We start from the raw sequence: 17,619 nt of genomic DNA on the forward strand, positions 1-17,619 counted from the left end.
GACCAGAACTTTGATCGTCTTTTCAAAGTTCGACCGGTCATCGAGCACTGCAACAACAAGTTTGCTGAAGTGTACGTGCTCCAAAGGGACATCTGGGTGCATGAGTACTTAATCCATTTTAAGGGGCGGCTTGGATTTCGGCAGTACCTGCCCAGTAAGAGGGCCAGGTATGGAATCAAGCTGTATAAACTGTGTGAGAGTACCTCAGGGTACACTCTTCAAGTCCCTCTCTGCACGACGTACCGCAGCCTGCGGTGCTGTCCACAAAAATCAGAGAGGCCTCCTGAACACGTTAATTGGGCAGATGCTCAGAAGGAGTGAGAACAGAGCCCACTGTAGCGACCACCTGCTGGTGATCAAGCACAAGGACAAGAGGGATGTCCTTTTCTTGACCACCATACATAGTAATGGCAGCACCCTCAGCACTGTACGAGATTCCACTACACAGGTCGTAAAACCAGACTGTGTAGTGGGGTACAACAAGTACATGGGGGGAGTTGATCTCTCTGATCAAAAAAAAATGTTTCAGCCTGTCCAAGGCTTTTTTCAATTGTCACAATTAAAAAAAGCCTTAGACAGGCTGAAACGTTTTTTTTGAGTTGTGGAATAAACAAATTGACCACCAACACGTGAGTGCCGGGATTTGCTTTTCTTAGAACACTACTTTCCACATGCACCACCCCAGCTGTACGGAGTGCCGACTATATTCTCTTGATACTGATCTCTCTGATCAAGTCCTCCAGCCATACAGTGCTTTGAGAAAGGCCAAGGTATGGTATAAGAAGCTGGCCGTGCACATCGTTCAGATGGTAATGCACAACATTTCCTTCTGTCACAATGTGCAGGGCATAGTTCTACGTTGTACCTTCAGTTTCAGGAGGTAGTTATCAAGGCCTTGATATTTTGCAGCGGTGACGGAGTGGGCCCCAGTACTTCCAGAACTGAAGGACCTCGAATTGTACCAGGCCAGCATTTCCCAGGAGAGGTCCCTCAAACAGGAAATAAAGGTAAGTCACAAAAGAGGTGCCGAGTGTGTTCCAAAAGGGAAATACGCAAGGACACCACTTACCAATGCGACACCTGCCCCGACAAACCTGGCCTGTGCATGAAAGAATGCTTCAGAAGGTACCATACTTCCATGCACTACTAAATTAATTTCTGATGTATGACAACCTGATGAACACTACACGTTCGTCAGGTTGTCCTACGTCAGTTGTGTAGTGTTTGTCAGGTTGTCCTACGTCAGTTGTGTAGTGTTTGTCAGGTTGTCCTACACAACTGATGTATGACACTACATTATAACATTTACAAATCGGGTATCAGTTCCAAAAAGGGGTCACTTGTTGGGCATTTCCACTGTTTAGGCACATCAGGGGCTCTGAGAACATGACATGATGCCCGCAGACCATTCCATCAAAGTCTGCATTCCAAAGCGTCTCTCCTTCCCTTCCGAGCCCTGATATGAGCCCAAACAGTAGTTTTCTCCAAAACATGGGGTAACAGATTTTGAGGTCCACTTTCTCCTGTTATCCTTGTGAAAATATATTTTTTTTACATTTTTGTGGAAAAAATGTTTTGTTTTTTTTTTCACAAGTCAACGTTATTTTCTGTGAAGCACCTGGGGGTTCAAGGTGCTCACAACACATCTAAATAAGTTCCTTATGGGGTCTAGTTTCCAAAATGGGGTCACTTGTGGGGGGTTTCCACTGTTTAGGCACATCAGGGGCTCTCCAAACGCAACACTGGGGTCCGCTGTCGATTCCAGCGAGTTTTGCATTGAAAACATCAAATGGGGCTCCTTCCCTTCTGAGCCCTGCCGTGCGCTCAAACAATGGCTTTCCCCCACATATGGGGTATCAGCGTACTCAGGAGAAATTGCACAACAACTTTTGGGGTCCAATTTCTCCTGTTACCCTCGTGAAAATAAAAAAATTGGGGTCTAAAGTAAAATTTTAGTAAAAAAAGTTAAATGTTCATTTTTTCCTTTCACGTTCAATTAATTGCTGTGAAGCACGCAAAGGGTTAATAAACTTCTTGAATGTGGTTTCGAGCACCTTGTGGGGTGCAGTTTATAGAATGGTGTCACTTTGGGGTATTTTCTGTCATAAAGACCCCTCAAAGTGACTTCAAATGTGACGTGGACCCTAAAAAAATGGTTTTGTAAATTTTGTTGTAAAAATGAGAAATCGATGGTCAAATTTTAACCCTTATAGCTCCCTAACAAAAAAAAATTTGGTTCCAAAATTGTGCTGATGTAAAGTAGACATGTGGGAAATGTTATTTATTAAGGTGATATATCTCTCTGATTTAAGGGCATGAAAATTCAAAGTTTGAAAATTGTGAAATTTTCGCCAAATTTCAGTTTTTTTCACAATTAAACGCAAGTGATATCGAATAAATTTTACCACTATCATGAAGTACAATATGTCACGAAAAAACAGTCTCAGAATCAGGGGGATCCGTTGAAGCGTTTCAGAATTATTACTTCATAAAGTGACACTGGTCAGAAACGTAAAAATTGGCCCGTGCAAACCACCTGGGGAAGGGGGGGGGGGGGGGGTAAAGTGCCTAGGGATGCATGAATGCCAAATATGGCCCTGGTCAGGTTTAAAAAAAACAATGGATTACTCAGGAGAGCAGCAGGAATAAAAAAGAGCAAAAGCTGGCCAATTATGACCTGATGACAAGTCCTATTTAGACACATTAAGTTAAATGAAACAATCTAAAGATACAAACTGCATTTTCTGACAGTATAAACACATGGATACTCTACCATATTATTTGTTTACAATAATCCATCTCACTTAACCCCTTACTGCCGAAGCTTTTTTTTACCTTTCTGACCAGGCCACATTTTTCAAATCTGATGTGTCACTTTATGTGATAATACCTCTGTAATGTTTCCACATATCCCAGTGATCCTGAAATTGTTTTTTTCATAACACATTGTACTTTATATTAGTGGTAAACTTGCAAAATTCAACATTTTCAAACACTAATTTTTTATGCCCTTAAAACAGTCATACCACACTAAATAGTTAATAAATAACATTTACCATATGTCTACTTTAGATAAGCATCATTCTGAAACATCCTTTTTTGTTAGGATATTAGTAGGGTTAAACGTTTAGCAGAAATTTTTCATTTTTTAATGAAGTTTACAAAACCTTTATTTTTAGGGACTACTTCACTTTTGAAAGAGCTTTGAGGGACCTATATGTCAAAAAACTCGCAAAACCCATTTTCAGAACTGCACACCTCCACATATTCAAAATCACGATCAGAAATAAGATTTCCCACCCCTGCTCTACACTGTGACATCCCTTCAGATATTTGTAGACAGCTATTAAGTCTCCTCTTAGCCTTCTTTTTTGCAAGCTAAACATTCCCATATCCTATAACCTTTCCTCGCAGGACATAGTTTGCAGTCCTTATTAAAACAGTAAAAGAAAACAATAAAAAAATAGCTTATTTCCATCACAGCCTGTATCATAAATAGTTTTTCTGACTTTTGTACTGATTCCTTGTAAGTATATAGTATATCCAGAAGCAGCCTAGTGCTATACACAGCCTAAATGTTATTGCTAAAATAGGTCAATAAAGAATATGAATTTAATCTAATCAGTGTTGCCCTTATTACTTACCCTACATTGTAAAATTGCTGCTTATGGATTGGGACTTAAAAAGGGTATCCAATCTAGATTGTGAGCCCTCGCGGGCAGGGTCCTCTCTCCTCCTGTACCAGTTGGTGACTTGTTTTTGTTCAAACTATTGTACTTGTTGTCTGCTACGTATACCCCTTTTTCACATGTACAGCGCCATGGAATTAATGGCGCTATAATAATAAACAAAAATAATAATCATCTGTATGCAGTCCGCTGTTATGGACACTGAGCGTCAATGGCAGGCATAATTTATTATGTATTATCTATTCTAATTGCCTTAGTACTCTAGTGGATCAGGACTTAAGAGTGAGGCCCAATCTGTAGGTAGTCTGTCTTTATGGACAACAAGATGTAAATGACAGGTGTTACTTATTTTGTATCTTAATTGTGTTAGTGCAGCCAACACACATTGTATAGTTATTTAGTTTCTCAGTTAAAGGGGTTGTCATCTCAAGTTCATAAATAGGTTAAAACAAGCAACTTTGCAATCAGGGCAGTGGTGTCAGAGTCGTGGAGTCGAATTTGGAGTCGGTATAAAATGGACCGACTCCAACTCCTAAAATATATAATAAATTGGGTACAGTAGTTCAATGCAGTTTGTGGGGAATATTTTTTTCATAAGGATTTGGGAAAGTTATGAAATGTCCTATAAATGTCTGTCCTGTTCCTGAACAACTTTTAGCTGAGATGAATCTGTGCTACAGTAAATTTATCACTTAAACATGAGCCATGTATGAGGGAGTCGGAGAGTCAGAGTTGGAGTCGGTGTCATGGAAATTGAGGAGTCGGAGATGGAGTCGGAGGTTTGGCTTACCGACACCACAGCCCTGTTTGCAATTTACTTTTATTAACTAGAAAAAAGACCAGCTCACCCACACTCCTATGTGTCTGGAGGCACGGAACACAAGGGACCACTTACAATAGTTGAAAGAGAAAAAATTTTCCAGCTTCCATGGAAGCTGGAACGTTTTTTCTCTTTCAACTACTTTTATTAAACCCTTTCTGACGATGTACATAATAATACGTCCCTGTGCCCTACTACTTATGGACCAAGTACATATTATTACGACATGGCGATCGCCGCCAGGTGTCAGCTGATTCTGACAGCTGACACCCGGTACTCAGTGCCAGGAGCGGTGCCTGGCACTTTAACCCCCTGCTCGCATTTAGTGAGTGAGCAGAGGGACAAAAGTCTCTCTCCTCTTTGATCAGAGACCTCGCGCTGTCAGCACGGGGTCCTGATCGTTGCTTTGGTGACCCGATGTCATCATGACGACATCCGGGTCACCAGGCACCAGCACGTTAGTTTGATCATGCGCAGTGCATGATCAAAGTAACTTGTGTCTGCAGCACTGACAATTACAAGGTATAGCAGTGATCCTGTACTGCTATCGATACCTTATATCTACGATCAGACTGCAGAAAGTGGAAGTCCCATAGTAGTACTGAGTAAAAAAAAAAAAAAATAATAAAAAAATAAAATAATAATAATAAAATATATATATATATATACATATATTGTACCCATAAATAAATATTATTATATTATTCCACGTTATTGGAAATCACCTCAAGTTCCCCAAATCTCGGAATGGTACAATGAAATGGCCAATATCTGCAGAATGGAGGAACTCTCTGCGACTTTAATGGTTGTGCTGATAAATTCTGGAAGATCTGGAGTGTTTGGATGTTGTTTCAGGACTCACCGGAGTTTCATAGGCTGTTTAGGTAAAAGATTGTTGAATAGGGGAATTGGATCCGGACTGGTGCTGGGAAATGATTAGAGGTTCTAAAAATGAGCCTTAGCTCATGTTCCCCTTCTCCTCTTCCATTCCCTAACCCTTCCCTCCTTTCTTATCTTTCCTTTCTTTTTCCTCTTCTCCCCTCCTTTTGCCCTCACATTTTTCTTCCCCTTTTTTTTTTTTTTCCTTTTTGTATCGTTGTGTTAATTTATGTAAATGATTTACACTGTTGGATATGATAAAACTAATGTTTACATCATTAGATTAAAGGTGTAGGAGTCTTACCAAAGAAGTGATAAAGAATATTTGAGCATACAGTACAGACCAAAAGTTTGGACACACCTTCTCATTTAAAGATGTTTCTGTATTTTCATGACTTTGAAAATTGTACATTCACACTGAAGGCATCAAAACTATGAATTAACACATGTGGAATTATATACTTAACAAAAAAGTGTGAAACAACTGAAAATATGTCTTATATTCTAGGTTCTTCAAAGTAGCCACCTTTTGCGTTGATGACTGCTTTGCACACTCTTGGCATTCTCTTGATGAGCTTCAAGAGGTAGTCACCGGAAATGGTTTTCACTTCACAGGTGTGCCCTGTCAGGTTTAATAAGTGGGATTTCTTGCCTTATAAATGGGGTTGGGACCATCAGTTGTGTTGTGCAGAAGTCTGGTGGATACACAGCTGATAGTCCTACTGAATAGACTGTTAGAATTTGTATTATGGCAAGAAAAAAGAAGCTAAGTAAAGAAAAACGAGTGGCCATCATTACTTTAAGAAATGAAGGTCAGTCAGTCCGAAAAATTGGGCAAACTTTGAAAGTGTCCCCAAGTGCAGTTGCAAAAACCATCAAGTGCTACAAAGAAACTGGCTCACATGAGGACCGCCCCAGGAAAGGAAGACCAAGAGTCACCTCTGCTTCTGAGGATAAGTTTATCCAAGTCACCAGCCTCAGAAATCGCAGGTTAACAGCAGCTCAGATTAGAGACCAGGTCAATGCCACACAGAGTTCTAGCAGCAGACACATCTGTACAACAACTGTTAAAAGTCTCCTCTTATCAGCAGGCCTTCATGGTAAAATAGCTGCTAGGAAACCACTGCTAAGGACAGACAACAAGCAGAAGAGACTTGTTTGGGCTAAAGAACACAAGGAATGGATATTAGACCAGTGGAAATCTGTGCTTTGGTCTGATGAGTCCAAATTTGAGATCTTTGGTTCCAACCACCGTGTCTTTGTGCGACGCAGAAAAGGTGAACGGTTGGACTCTACATGTCTGGTTTCCACTGTGAAGCACGGAGGAGGAGGTGTGATGGTGTGGGGGTGCTTTTCTGGTGACACTGTTGGGGATTTATTCAAAATTGAAGGCATATTGAACCAGCATGGCTACCACAGCATCTTGCGGCGGCATACTATTCCATCCGGTTTGCGTTTAGTTGGACCATCATTTATTTTTCAACAGGACAATGACCCCAAACACACCTCCAGGCTGTGTAAGGGCTATCTGACTAAGAAGGTGAGTGATGGGGTGCTACGCCAGATGACCAGGCCTCCACAGTCACCAGACCTGAACCCAATCGAGATGGTTTGGGGTGAGCTGGACCGCAGAGTGAAGGCAAAAGGGCCAACAAGTGCTAGGCATCTCTGGGAACTCCTTCAAGATTGTTGGGACACCATTTCCGGTGACTACCTCTTGCAGCTCATCAAGAGAATGCCAAGAGCATGCAAAGCAGTCATCAAAGCAAAAGGTGGCTACTTTGAAGAACCTAGAATATAAGACATATTTTCAGTTGTTTCACACTTTTTTGTTAGGTATATAATTCCACATGTGTTAATTCATAGTTTTGATGCCTTCAGTGTGAATGTACAATTTTCATAGTCATGAAAATACAGAAAAATCTTTAAATGAGACGGTGTGTCCAAACTTTTGGTCTGTACTGTATGTTAATTTGATCATCGTGACCAAGCACCGGCATTTATTAATATATGTTTTATTTGTTAATGTCTATTTTTATTTCAATAAAAAGAGATTATACTAAAAAGACGAATGTAAATAAAAATGGTATAGCTGAAAATGTCATCTTGTCCTGCAAAAAACAAGCCGCCATACAGCTCCATCAGCCGAAAAATAAAGAAGTTACAGCTCTGAGTAAAGCGTCGCAAACAAAATAATTTTTTCTATAAAATAGTTTTTACTGTGTAAAAGCGCCAAAACATAAAAAAAGTTATAAATGTAGTATCGCTGTAAACGTACTGACCCGAACAATAATGCTCCCTTATCAATTTTACCACACGCAAAATGGCCTAAAAAACAAAAAAGCAATTCCTGAATTGTTGTTTTTTGTTTATTCTTACCTCCCAAAAATCGGAATAGAAAGAAATCAAAAAATGTCACGTGCCCGAAAATGGTACCAATAAAAACGTCAACTTGTCCTGCAAAAAACAAACCCTTAAATGAGTCTGTCGCCGAAATATGGAAAAATTATAGCTTTCAAAATATGGCGATGCAAAAACTTGTCTTTGCAAAAAAAGTATCTTTTAGTGTGTGACAGCTGCCAAACATAAAAACCCGATATAAATCTGGTATCGCTGTAATCGCACTGACCCGAAGAAAAAAGTCGTCTAATCACTTATACCTCAGGAGGAATGGCGTACAAAATAAATAAAACCAATTCTTCACCTGCTGTTGATTTGTTCATTCAGCCTCCCAAAGATCGCAGTGAGGCTTGGCGCACATTTATCCTGCGCTCTGCGCTGAGCGTTTACACCGGGGTTTCTGTGTAAATTTCTTAAACACGTGATTCAGACAGAATCCCCGGCGGAAGATTCCCTGTAATGAGGCACATGGAGGCACCGTGGACGCAGTCTGGCCTGTGATCCCAAGATGCCCGTCTTTTTATTAGTCGTGCATAAAAGTGCCGTCGGCCACAGTTGTGTGAACCTCTGAAAAAAAACAGAGGCCAGACGGAGTCCAGAGTAACTCTGCTGCCTCATTATAGTGAATGAATCCCTCGGGATAGGGTTAGGGTTGTGTTAGGATTAGGGTTGTGTTAGGGTTAGGGTTGTGTTGGGGGTTAGGATTAGGGTTACGGTTAGGATTAAGGTTGTGTTATGGTTAGGGTTGTATTAGGTTTGGGTTAGGTTTGTCTTAGGGTTGGGGTTGGAATTTTTTCAAAAGTTAAGAAAAAAAAATGATGACGATATGGCGACTAGTGTTGAGCGCAAATGCTCGCTACTTGAGTTTGCATCTGGTGCTTGGGTATGCACCGAGTATTGTGGGTGATTGAGTGACATGCTCGAGTCTCCGTCCCATATGTTTCACCGCTGTTATACAGCCAAAAAGAACCCCCACGGTTATTGCCTGCCATACAAGAGCAATCCCCGCATTTTTTTTGGGTGACTAACAACCGAGAAACATGCGGAGTGGGGACTCAAGCATGTCACTCCAGCACCCACGATACTTGGTGCATACCTGAGTACCCGTTGCAAACTCAAGTAGCGAGCACTTGCGCTCAAGGCTAATGACAACATATTCAATATGATAACCTAATGTTATCAAATTCTGTGTCGTACCTCTGGCTTCAAAATGTTCACTATACCCCTTGATAAAATCCCTGAGGGGTGTAGTTTCCAAAATGGGGTCTCTTATGGGTTTCCACTGTTTAGGCACATCAGGGGCCCCCCAAAAGCGACATGTCGTCCGCTAATTATTAAAACAAATTTTACATTCAAAAAGTCAAATGGAGCTCTTTTCCTTCAGAGCCCTGCCGTGCGCCCAGTGGTTTCCCCAACATATGGGGTATCTGCGTGCTCAGGAGAAATTGCAGAACAAATTTTGGGGTCAATTTTTTTCATGCTACCCTTGTGAAAAAAAAAAAATTGGGTCTAAATATTTTTGTGAAAAAAAGTTAAATGTTCATTGTTTTCTTCCTCGTTCCAAAAATTCCTGTGAAGCACCTGAAGGGTTAATAAACTTCTTGAATGTGGTTTTGAGCACCTTGAGGGGTGCAATATTTAGAATGGTGTCATTTCTGGGCATTGCTGTCATACAGACGCCTCAAAGTAATTTCAAATGTGATGTGATCCACAGCTGCTCCAGGTTTTCGTGGGCCCCGGGCAAAGGAGTCTCAGTGGGCCCCTTTAACACATACCACCATTCATGATGTACAGATATGGCGGAGAAATATAGGTATACAGCACAGGGCCCAGGCTGTCCCCTCATCCTTCACATATGCAAACATGCACACGCGCACAGTAGGCCGACATGCACACGCACATAAGGTGCGCAGACATGCGCACACAGTACAGCAGACATGCGCACACAGTACAGCAGACATGCACACAGTACAGCAGACATGCACACACAGTACGCAGACATGCATGCACACACACACACAGTACGCAGACATGCGCGCACACAGTACGCAGACATGCGCGCACACACAGTACGCAGACATGCGCGCACACACAGTACGCAGACATGCGCGCACACATAGTACGCAGACATGCGCGCACACACACTACGGTGACATGTGCTCACACACATTGTACGCAGATATGCGCACACACATACACACAGTAGGCAGACATGCGCACACACATACACACAGTACCCAGACATGCGCACACACATACACACTGTAAGCAGACATGCGCACACATACACACAGTAAGCAGACATGCGCTCACATACACACAGTACGCAGACATGCGCACACACAGTACGCAGACATGCGCACACACAGTACGCAGACATGCGCGCGCACACACAGTACGCAGACATGCGCACACACACAGTACGCAGTCATGCGCACACACACAGTACGCAGTCATGCGCACACATACTACACAGACATGTGCACACAGTACACAGACATGCGCAGACATGACCACACAGTACGCAGACATGGACACATGCACACAGTACGCAGACATGCGCACACACATACACACAATACGCAGACATGCACACACACATACACACACAGTACGCAGACATGCGCACACATGCAGTCATGCGCACACATACACACGCACATGGTACACTGATATGCACACATACAATAAATACGCAAACACGCACATACACAAACATATAAACAGATACGTACACGTACAGACATAACTACAGTACAGACCAAAAGTTTGGACACACCTTCTCATTTAAAGATTTTTCTGTATTTTCCTGACTATGAGAATTGTACATTCACACTGAAGGCATCAAAACTATGAATTAACACATGTGAAATTATATACTTAACAAAAAAGTGTGAAACAACTGAAAATATGTCTTATATTCTAGGTTCTTCAAAGTAGCCACCTTTTGCTTTGATGACTGCTTTGCACACTCTTGGCATTCTCTTGATGAGCTTCAAGAGGTAGTCACAGGAAATGGTTTTCACTTCACAGGTGTGCCCTGTCAGGTTTAATAAGTGGGATTTCTTGCCTTATAAATAGGGTTGGGACCATCAGTTGTGCTGTGCAGAAGTCTGGTGGAAACACAGCTGATAGTCCTACTGAATAGACTGTTAGCTGCTTTTTTCTTGCCATAATACAAATTCTAAGTAAAGAAAAACGAGTGGTCATCATTACTTTAAGAAATGAAGGTCAGCCAGTGTGAAAAATTGGGAAAACTTTGAAAGTGTCCTCAAGTGAAGTTGCAAAAACCATCAAGCGCTACAAAGAAACTGGCTCACATGAGGACCGCCCCAGGAAAGGAAGACCAAGAGTCACCTCTGCTTCTGAGGATAAGTTTATCCGAGTCACCAGCCTCAGAAATCGCAAGTTAACAGCAGCTCAGATTAGAGACCAGGTCAATGCCACACAGAGTTCTAGCAGCAGACACATCTCTTCAACAACTGTTAAGAGGAGACCTTGTGCAGCAGGCCTTCATGGTAAAATTGCTGCTAGGAAACCACTGCTAAGGACAGGCAACAAGCAGAAGAGATTTGTTTGGGCTAAAGAAAACAAGGAATGGACATTAGACCAGTGGAAATCTGCTTTGGTCTGATGAGTCCAAATTTGAGATCTTTGGTTCCAACCACAGTGTCTTTGGGCGACGCAGAAAAGGTGAATGGATGGACTCTACATGCCTGGTTCCCACCGTGAAGCATGGAAGAGGAAGTGTGATGGTGTGGGGGTGCTTTACTGGTGAGACTGTTGGGGATTTATTCAAAATTGAAGGCATAATGAACCCGCATGGCTACCACAGCATCTTGCAGAGGCAAGCTATTCCATCCGGTTTGCGTTTAGTTGGACCATCATTTATTTTTCAACAGGGCAATGACCCCAAACACACCTCCAGGCTGTGTAAGGGCTATCTGACCAAGTAGGAGAGTGATGGGGTGCTACGCCAGATGACCTGGCCTCCACAGTCACCAGACCTGAACCCAATCGAGATGGTTTGGGGTGAGCTGGACCGCAGAGTGAAGGCAAAAGGGCCAACAAGTGCTAAGCATCTCTGGGAACTCTTTCAAGATTGTTGGAAGACCATTTCCGGTGACTATCTCTTGAAGCTCATCAAGAGAATGCCAAGTGTGCGCAAAGCAGTCATCAAAACAAAAGGTGGCTACTTTGAAGAACCTAGAATATAAGACATATTTTCAGTTGTTTCACACTTTTTTTGTTAACTATATAATTCCACATGTGGTAATTCATAGTTTTGATTCCTTCAGTGTGAATGTACAATTTTTATAGTCATGAAAATACAGAAAAATCTTTAAATGAGAAGGTGTGTCCAAACTTTTGGTCTGTACTGTGTATATATATATATATATATATATATATATATATATATATATATATATATATATATAATATATATATATATATATATATATATTATATATATATACTGTATATATGTGTGTATATATATATATATATATATATATATATATATATATATATATATATATATATATATATATATATGTGTGTGATAGATCTAACTGTACTTTGATGGTTCTAAAACACTGTGTACTGAAAGATATTGATTAACATGCTTCTAATATCTCTACCCTGCTCTTGTCATTCCCCAGTCTTTCAAATTTTTACTATTTTAGGAGCTCATTGTGCCCTGTTATTTATTGACTACAAAATTGGGGAGTGCATGAATTTAGGACTGTTCTACTGTTTGATTGCTGTCCTATATCAACTGTATATTGTTTGTGGGAACCTGTATACCTCCGGTGGTGTGGCACTCTGTCACTTCTCCTTGTCTTTTATCAGTTTTATATTCTAATATTTCAGTAAAGAATTTTATTTTATATGAATAGGATTTAGACGCATCTCTCTGCTTCCTTTTCTTTCTTTGATTTATATATATCTGGAAGTGCGTATTATATCGGACTGCATTACTTGTGTTGGGATAATCATCCAAAAAATATGGTATATATTGTACATACACACCATATTTCACACCCGTGTTACACATATTCATTACTCACACACGTGGTTTCAACATTCCACATTGTTCCTTTATAATACTGCTTGTCTTACAATCCAGTTCTAGTCAGATACCCTCACCGATCAGATAGCCACACATGTAGCACGGTACCTCTTGAAGCATTTTCGCCACTTATTCACCGGGCACAAAAGTCTTTATTACAATAATTCGTTACACACTGTACACTTCTTTCATTTAAGTTTGATGCATAGTTATATACCATTTTTTTCAGCTTCATGACATATGATTATGTACATCCCTCCCCCTTTCTCTTCGCACCGTTTTTTGAATTTTGTCATGTATTTAACCGTGTGTGTCTGCTGTATACTGATCTTATGTATGGTTGTCCTGAGGAAGGAGTCGGTGTGACTCTGAAACGTGTTGACAATAAACTATCAGACTATATACAAGTATGGCTGTCATTCTTCCAGCAAGCGCAGATTACTTCCATTTTCCTGGCAATCTTTCTATGGAAGCTGCAGCATCTGGTTTTTCAGTAGTTGTGTCACTTGTTTTTGGTTATATTAGGATAAGACCCTAATGTGCTATTGTTTTTTTCTAGCATTGTGGCTTCTACTGTACATGACAGAGCTTTCACTTACATTTATGGATTGCACAGCAAACTGTGTTCACAGACAATGATTTCTGGAAATATATTCCTCAGCCCATGTAGTGATATCTATTATTGAATCATGACTGTTTTTATTACAGTGATAACTGAATATCACAAGCATCCAATTTTAAGGGAGAGATTAAGTGGTTCATCTGTGCTGCTGATGAAAATCCATGGGGTTAATCCAGGAGACTCGATCAATAGGATGCGTTTTTTAATATCTATGTGTTTCAAAGTCATATGACTTCTTCATCAGGATAAAACCATAATGAGGATATAATTACATTGTGACAGCCTTAAATAGGGTATACTTCAAATAAAGGTGGCAAACAGACGAGAGCACATGGTGTATCAAATATTCATCCATTGTCTGTTTCCGTAAAGCTCATCAAATGGAAAAAAAAAGGACCACGATAAGAAAAAAAACTTAGATACATGTAAGAAATATATATGTAAAAATAAAATATATCATTAAAAGTGACAATAAAAATAAGAGTGCGTATCAAAAAATTAAAAAAAAATTACATAAAAAGTAAAAAAAAGGTGTCTGTTGTATTGATAAAATTAAATTAGAACCGGCGTGGTTTAAGCATAAAAGCATATGTGATGAAGGTGTAGTGTGGTGAGCCATAGTAGAATGGTGAAAGTAAGAATAAGCATGATACCTGTGTGGAAAGAAAGCATTAAAAAATATATATGAAATAAATTTAATTAATTTGAGTAGTTATTATGATATAAAAATGAATTAGGACCGTTCTAGTATAAGCAGAAAAGTTTGTGTGCGATAATATATGTGGTGTGTTGAACCATAATGGAAATGAGAATAATACCTGTGTGGAAGGGATGAGTAAAAATCATGTATATGAAATAAGATAAATATATAAATAGGAGCAGTAATTATGATCTAGAAAACAAGAAGAAAAGCAGTATAACATATTGTTGATAAAAATTGGTAAAATCAGCATGGTTTGTGGCAAGATGTATATGTGATATCGTGTGCGATATTATGAACCATAGTAAAATAGTGAAAAAAGGTTATAAATAATTCACATGTTAATGTATATGATTTGGAAAAATAGTAATTATAACCAGAAAAAAATTAATGAAACAAAAAAGAATTGCAGTGTAATGTATTATCAATAAGGCTATGTGCCCACGATGCAGAAATGAAGCAGAAAATTTCTGCAGCATTTCTGCATCTCCCTAGCAGAAAAAAACGCATGCAGATTGTGCATGCGGTTTTCCTGCAGAATACATGCGGATTCACATGCGTACCCACATGCGTTAACGCATGTGTTTCCGCATGCGGACTGACAAGCACTTTCCAAGCGATAGCATCACTTGGAAAGTGCTTGACAACTAGGTCACACTATATAAATCCATGCAAACAGCATGTATTTATATAGTGTGACCGTAAAAATAAAAAAATAAAGCTATACTTACCCCCGATCCCCCGCCGCGTGTGCTGTCGCGCTCGTCCTGGCTTCTTCCGGGTTGCCGGCATCTCGCGAGACAGCCTGCGGTCACATGACCGCGACGTCATCTCAGGTCCTGGAAGGAGAAGCGCTGCAGGGGCCGCCGGACAGGTGATTATAAACTTCATTTGCTATTTTATTCTTTTTTTTACAGGTACAATGGTACCCAGGTCTGGATGATAGTCTTCTCTCCTCCAGAACTGGGAACCATCCGCACATAGAGACGCATAGAAGCCGCTTGTACAAATGTACAGACACGGATTCTATGCGTCTCAATGCAAGTCAATGGCGGCGCTTCCGCTGCGCTTCCGCAAAATTAATGAACATGCTGCGGATTTATTTGCGCTGCAGAAACGCTGCGGAAAAATCCGCAGCATGTGCATTGACATTGCGGAATGCCATTGGGGACCATGGGGTGCGGATTACCATGCGTTTTTGATGCGTTTCCGCTGCGGAAATTCCGCAGCATAAAAGCATGAAAAACGCATCGTGTGCACGCAGCCTAAGGATAGGTTAGAACTGGCATGGTTTGGGGTAAAGTATCTACAGTGGTGTGAATAAGTGATTGCCCACTTCCCGATTTCTTATTATTTTGTATGTTTGTCACACTTAAATGTTTCAGATCACAAAACAAAAGTAAATATTAGACAAAGAAAACACAATCAAACAAAAATGCAGTTTTTAAATGAAGGTCTTTATTGTAAAGGGAAAAATAAATTCAAACCTACAGGGCCCTGTGTAAAAATAGTGATATTATCGCACACACTTTTCTGCTTAGACCATGACGGTCCTAATTCATTTTTATGTCATAATTACTACTCAAATTTAATTTATTTCATATTTATAATTTAAATTTGTTTTGTGATCTGAAACATTTAAGTGTGACAAGCATGCAAAAGAATAAGAAATCAGGAAGGGGGCAATTACTTTTTCACACCACTGTACATAAATAGTGTGCAGTGTGGTGAGCCAAAGTGAGATAGTGAAAAGTTTAGAATAATATTAAATTATGCCAGTGGAAGAAAAAAGGTAAAAACAATGTTGAGAGTAATACAAAAAAAAGGAAAGAAATATATTTATATAAAATATATAAAACCATTAGAATTAGTGATTATGGAGTAGTCAATTGTTATTTGAAAAAACAAACGGGTGAATATTGTGAATAAGCTATAGGGGATTCAAAATAGCGAGTAGTACGAGTGTAGCAAAGGACTCGCCTCAGTGGAGAAGTAAGGGATTCACCTTGGTGTGTTTCAAAGAGGCCGCGTGAGAACGGAAACTCCCCGACCGCTGAGTGAGAAAGTAGGTCAGTGGTGACGAAGGCGTGGGGACTGGGTCAGTGAGAGCGTGTGAAAATAGGGCATAAAGAATAAACCGATTCAATAAAGGAGCAGCATGTGCTGTAGAGATTTGGCTAATAATGAACAATGTTTAGTGGAAAATGTAGTGGTGTTAATTTGCTAGATAAAATGAAGAAAAAAATATAAAAATATATAATTAAAAGTTGGCTGTATTTGAATTTAAGAGATGGAGATAGGTATGTATGTCAAGTTTGTCCATATTAAAGGAACAAGTGGTGAAAATATAATTAAAATGAATTATATACATTAAAACGTTCCTATGTTGGGATTATTATTAGCAAAAACAAAATTAAGAATATAAAAATGAAAAGAATAAAAATTGTAAAATTAGTACAAACAGAGGTAAATACATTACATGCAAATATGATATACAGTATAAGCAATGAAAAAAATAATCACACAATGCACTAAAAACATTTCTACCTTTGAAACACCACTTTTGCTGCTTTTAGATGAGGTATATGGAAATGCATTCTTATTATCGAACATTCTTCCTCTTTCCATCACTGGGGTTTTCATTGAGAAAGATGATGAATTCTGCTTATATTCAATCTTGGAAGACTGCAATGGAGTTTCCATAAATACAGTTTGAACTTCCTAATAGAGAAACAGAGATACAGCATGTGATAAAGGCTTCCCCTAACAATAATGTAAACTTTCATCAAATATAGATTACCTTGTGCTGCATGCTTGATTTAAAGTTAATTTTTTCCTTCAAAGATAAAAAAATATTAAAATATTAACAGGAAAAAAAAAGTTAAATTGTACATGTATACAGAAAAAAAAGAACATTGTCATGAACCTGTCACCATGAAAATTCAGTCCAAACTGCAGGCACCTTGTTATAGAGCAGGGGGAGCTGAGCAGACTGATATATAATTTGAGAGAAAAGATTCAGTATAATCTGTGTTTTAATCATTTAAACCTCTACTCTTTCTAGGATTTGAAGTCCCGTGGGAGGTCCTATCAGTTACTGTATGCACTCTTATAGAAAGAAAGCTGTCAGTGATACCTTTCAATCACTGATAGGACCAACCACCAGACCAAAAATCATAGAAAGAGCAGATAATTAAATGATAAAACTACAGATTATGCTGTGTGGTGTGCAGAGTGTTGCACAGCATGCAACAAAAATGGGGAGACCCGGGAGTCAATACCTAGGGTGCAATATATAAAGTATTGAGTGCATTTACTGAACATACATTTCAGTGGGCCAACATTTTGGATTTTAAAATGAATTTTCAAACTGTTGTTATAAAGTATTCTAATTTACTTTTGTGTTTTCATTGGCTGTAAGTAGTGTTGAGCGAT

The 17,619-nt window shown here is 39.6% G+C and overlaps 1 protein-coding gene across 7 annotated transcripts in view; it reads right to left on the reverse strand.

The window, feature by feature from the left end:
- The window catches only part of SYCP1 (synaptonemal complex protein 1), a 204,450-nt gene that overhangs the window by 28,543 nt on the left and 158,288 nt on the right, over positions 1 to 17,619 (reverse strand). For 6 of the 7 annotated variants that reach the window (XM_073667118.1, XM_073667123.1, XM_073667117.1 and 3 more), the window contains 2 exons: positions 16,985 to 17,020; positions 16,732 to 16,905 (listed from right to left, as the gene is read on the reverse strand). In XM_073667118.1, the coding sequence (XP_073523219.1) occupies positions 16,732 to 16,905; positions 16,985 to 17,020 (210 nt within the window). The remainder of the gene's footprint in view (positions 1 to 16,731; positions 16,906 to 16,984; positions 17,021 to 17,619) is intronic. The other variant, XM_073667122.1, reaches the window with a different exon arrangement.

The sequence above is a fragment of the Phyllobates terribilis genome, unplaced genomic scaffold (assembly GCF_046119375.1).
Source record: "Phyllobates terribilis strain yellow unplaced genomic scaffold, ASM4611937v1 Scaffold_2__4_contigs__length_985480577, whole genome shotgun sequence".
Taxonomy (NCBI): domain Eukaryota; kingdom Metazoa; phylum Chordata; class Amphibia; order Anura; family Dendrobatidae; genus Phyllobates; species Phyllobates terribilis.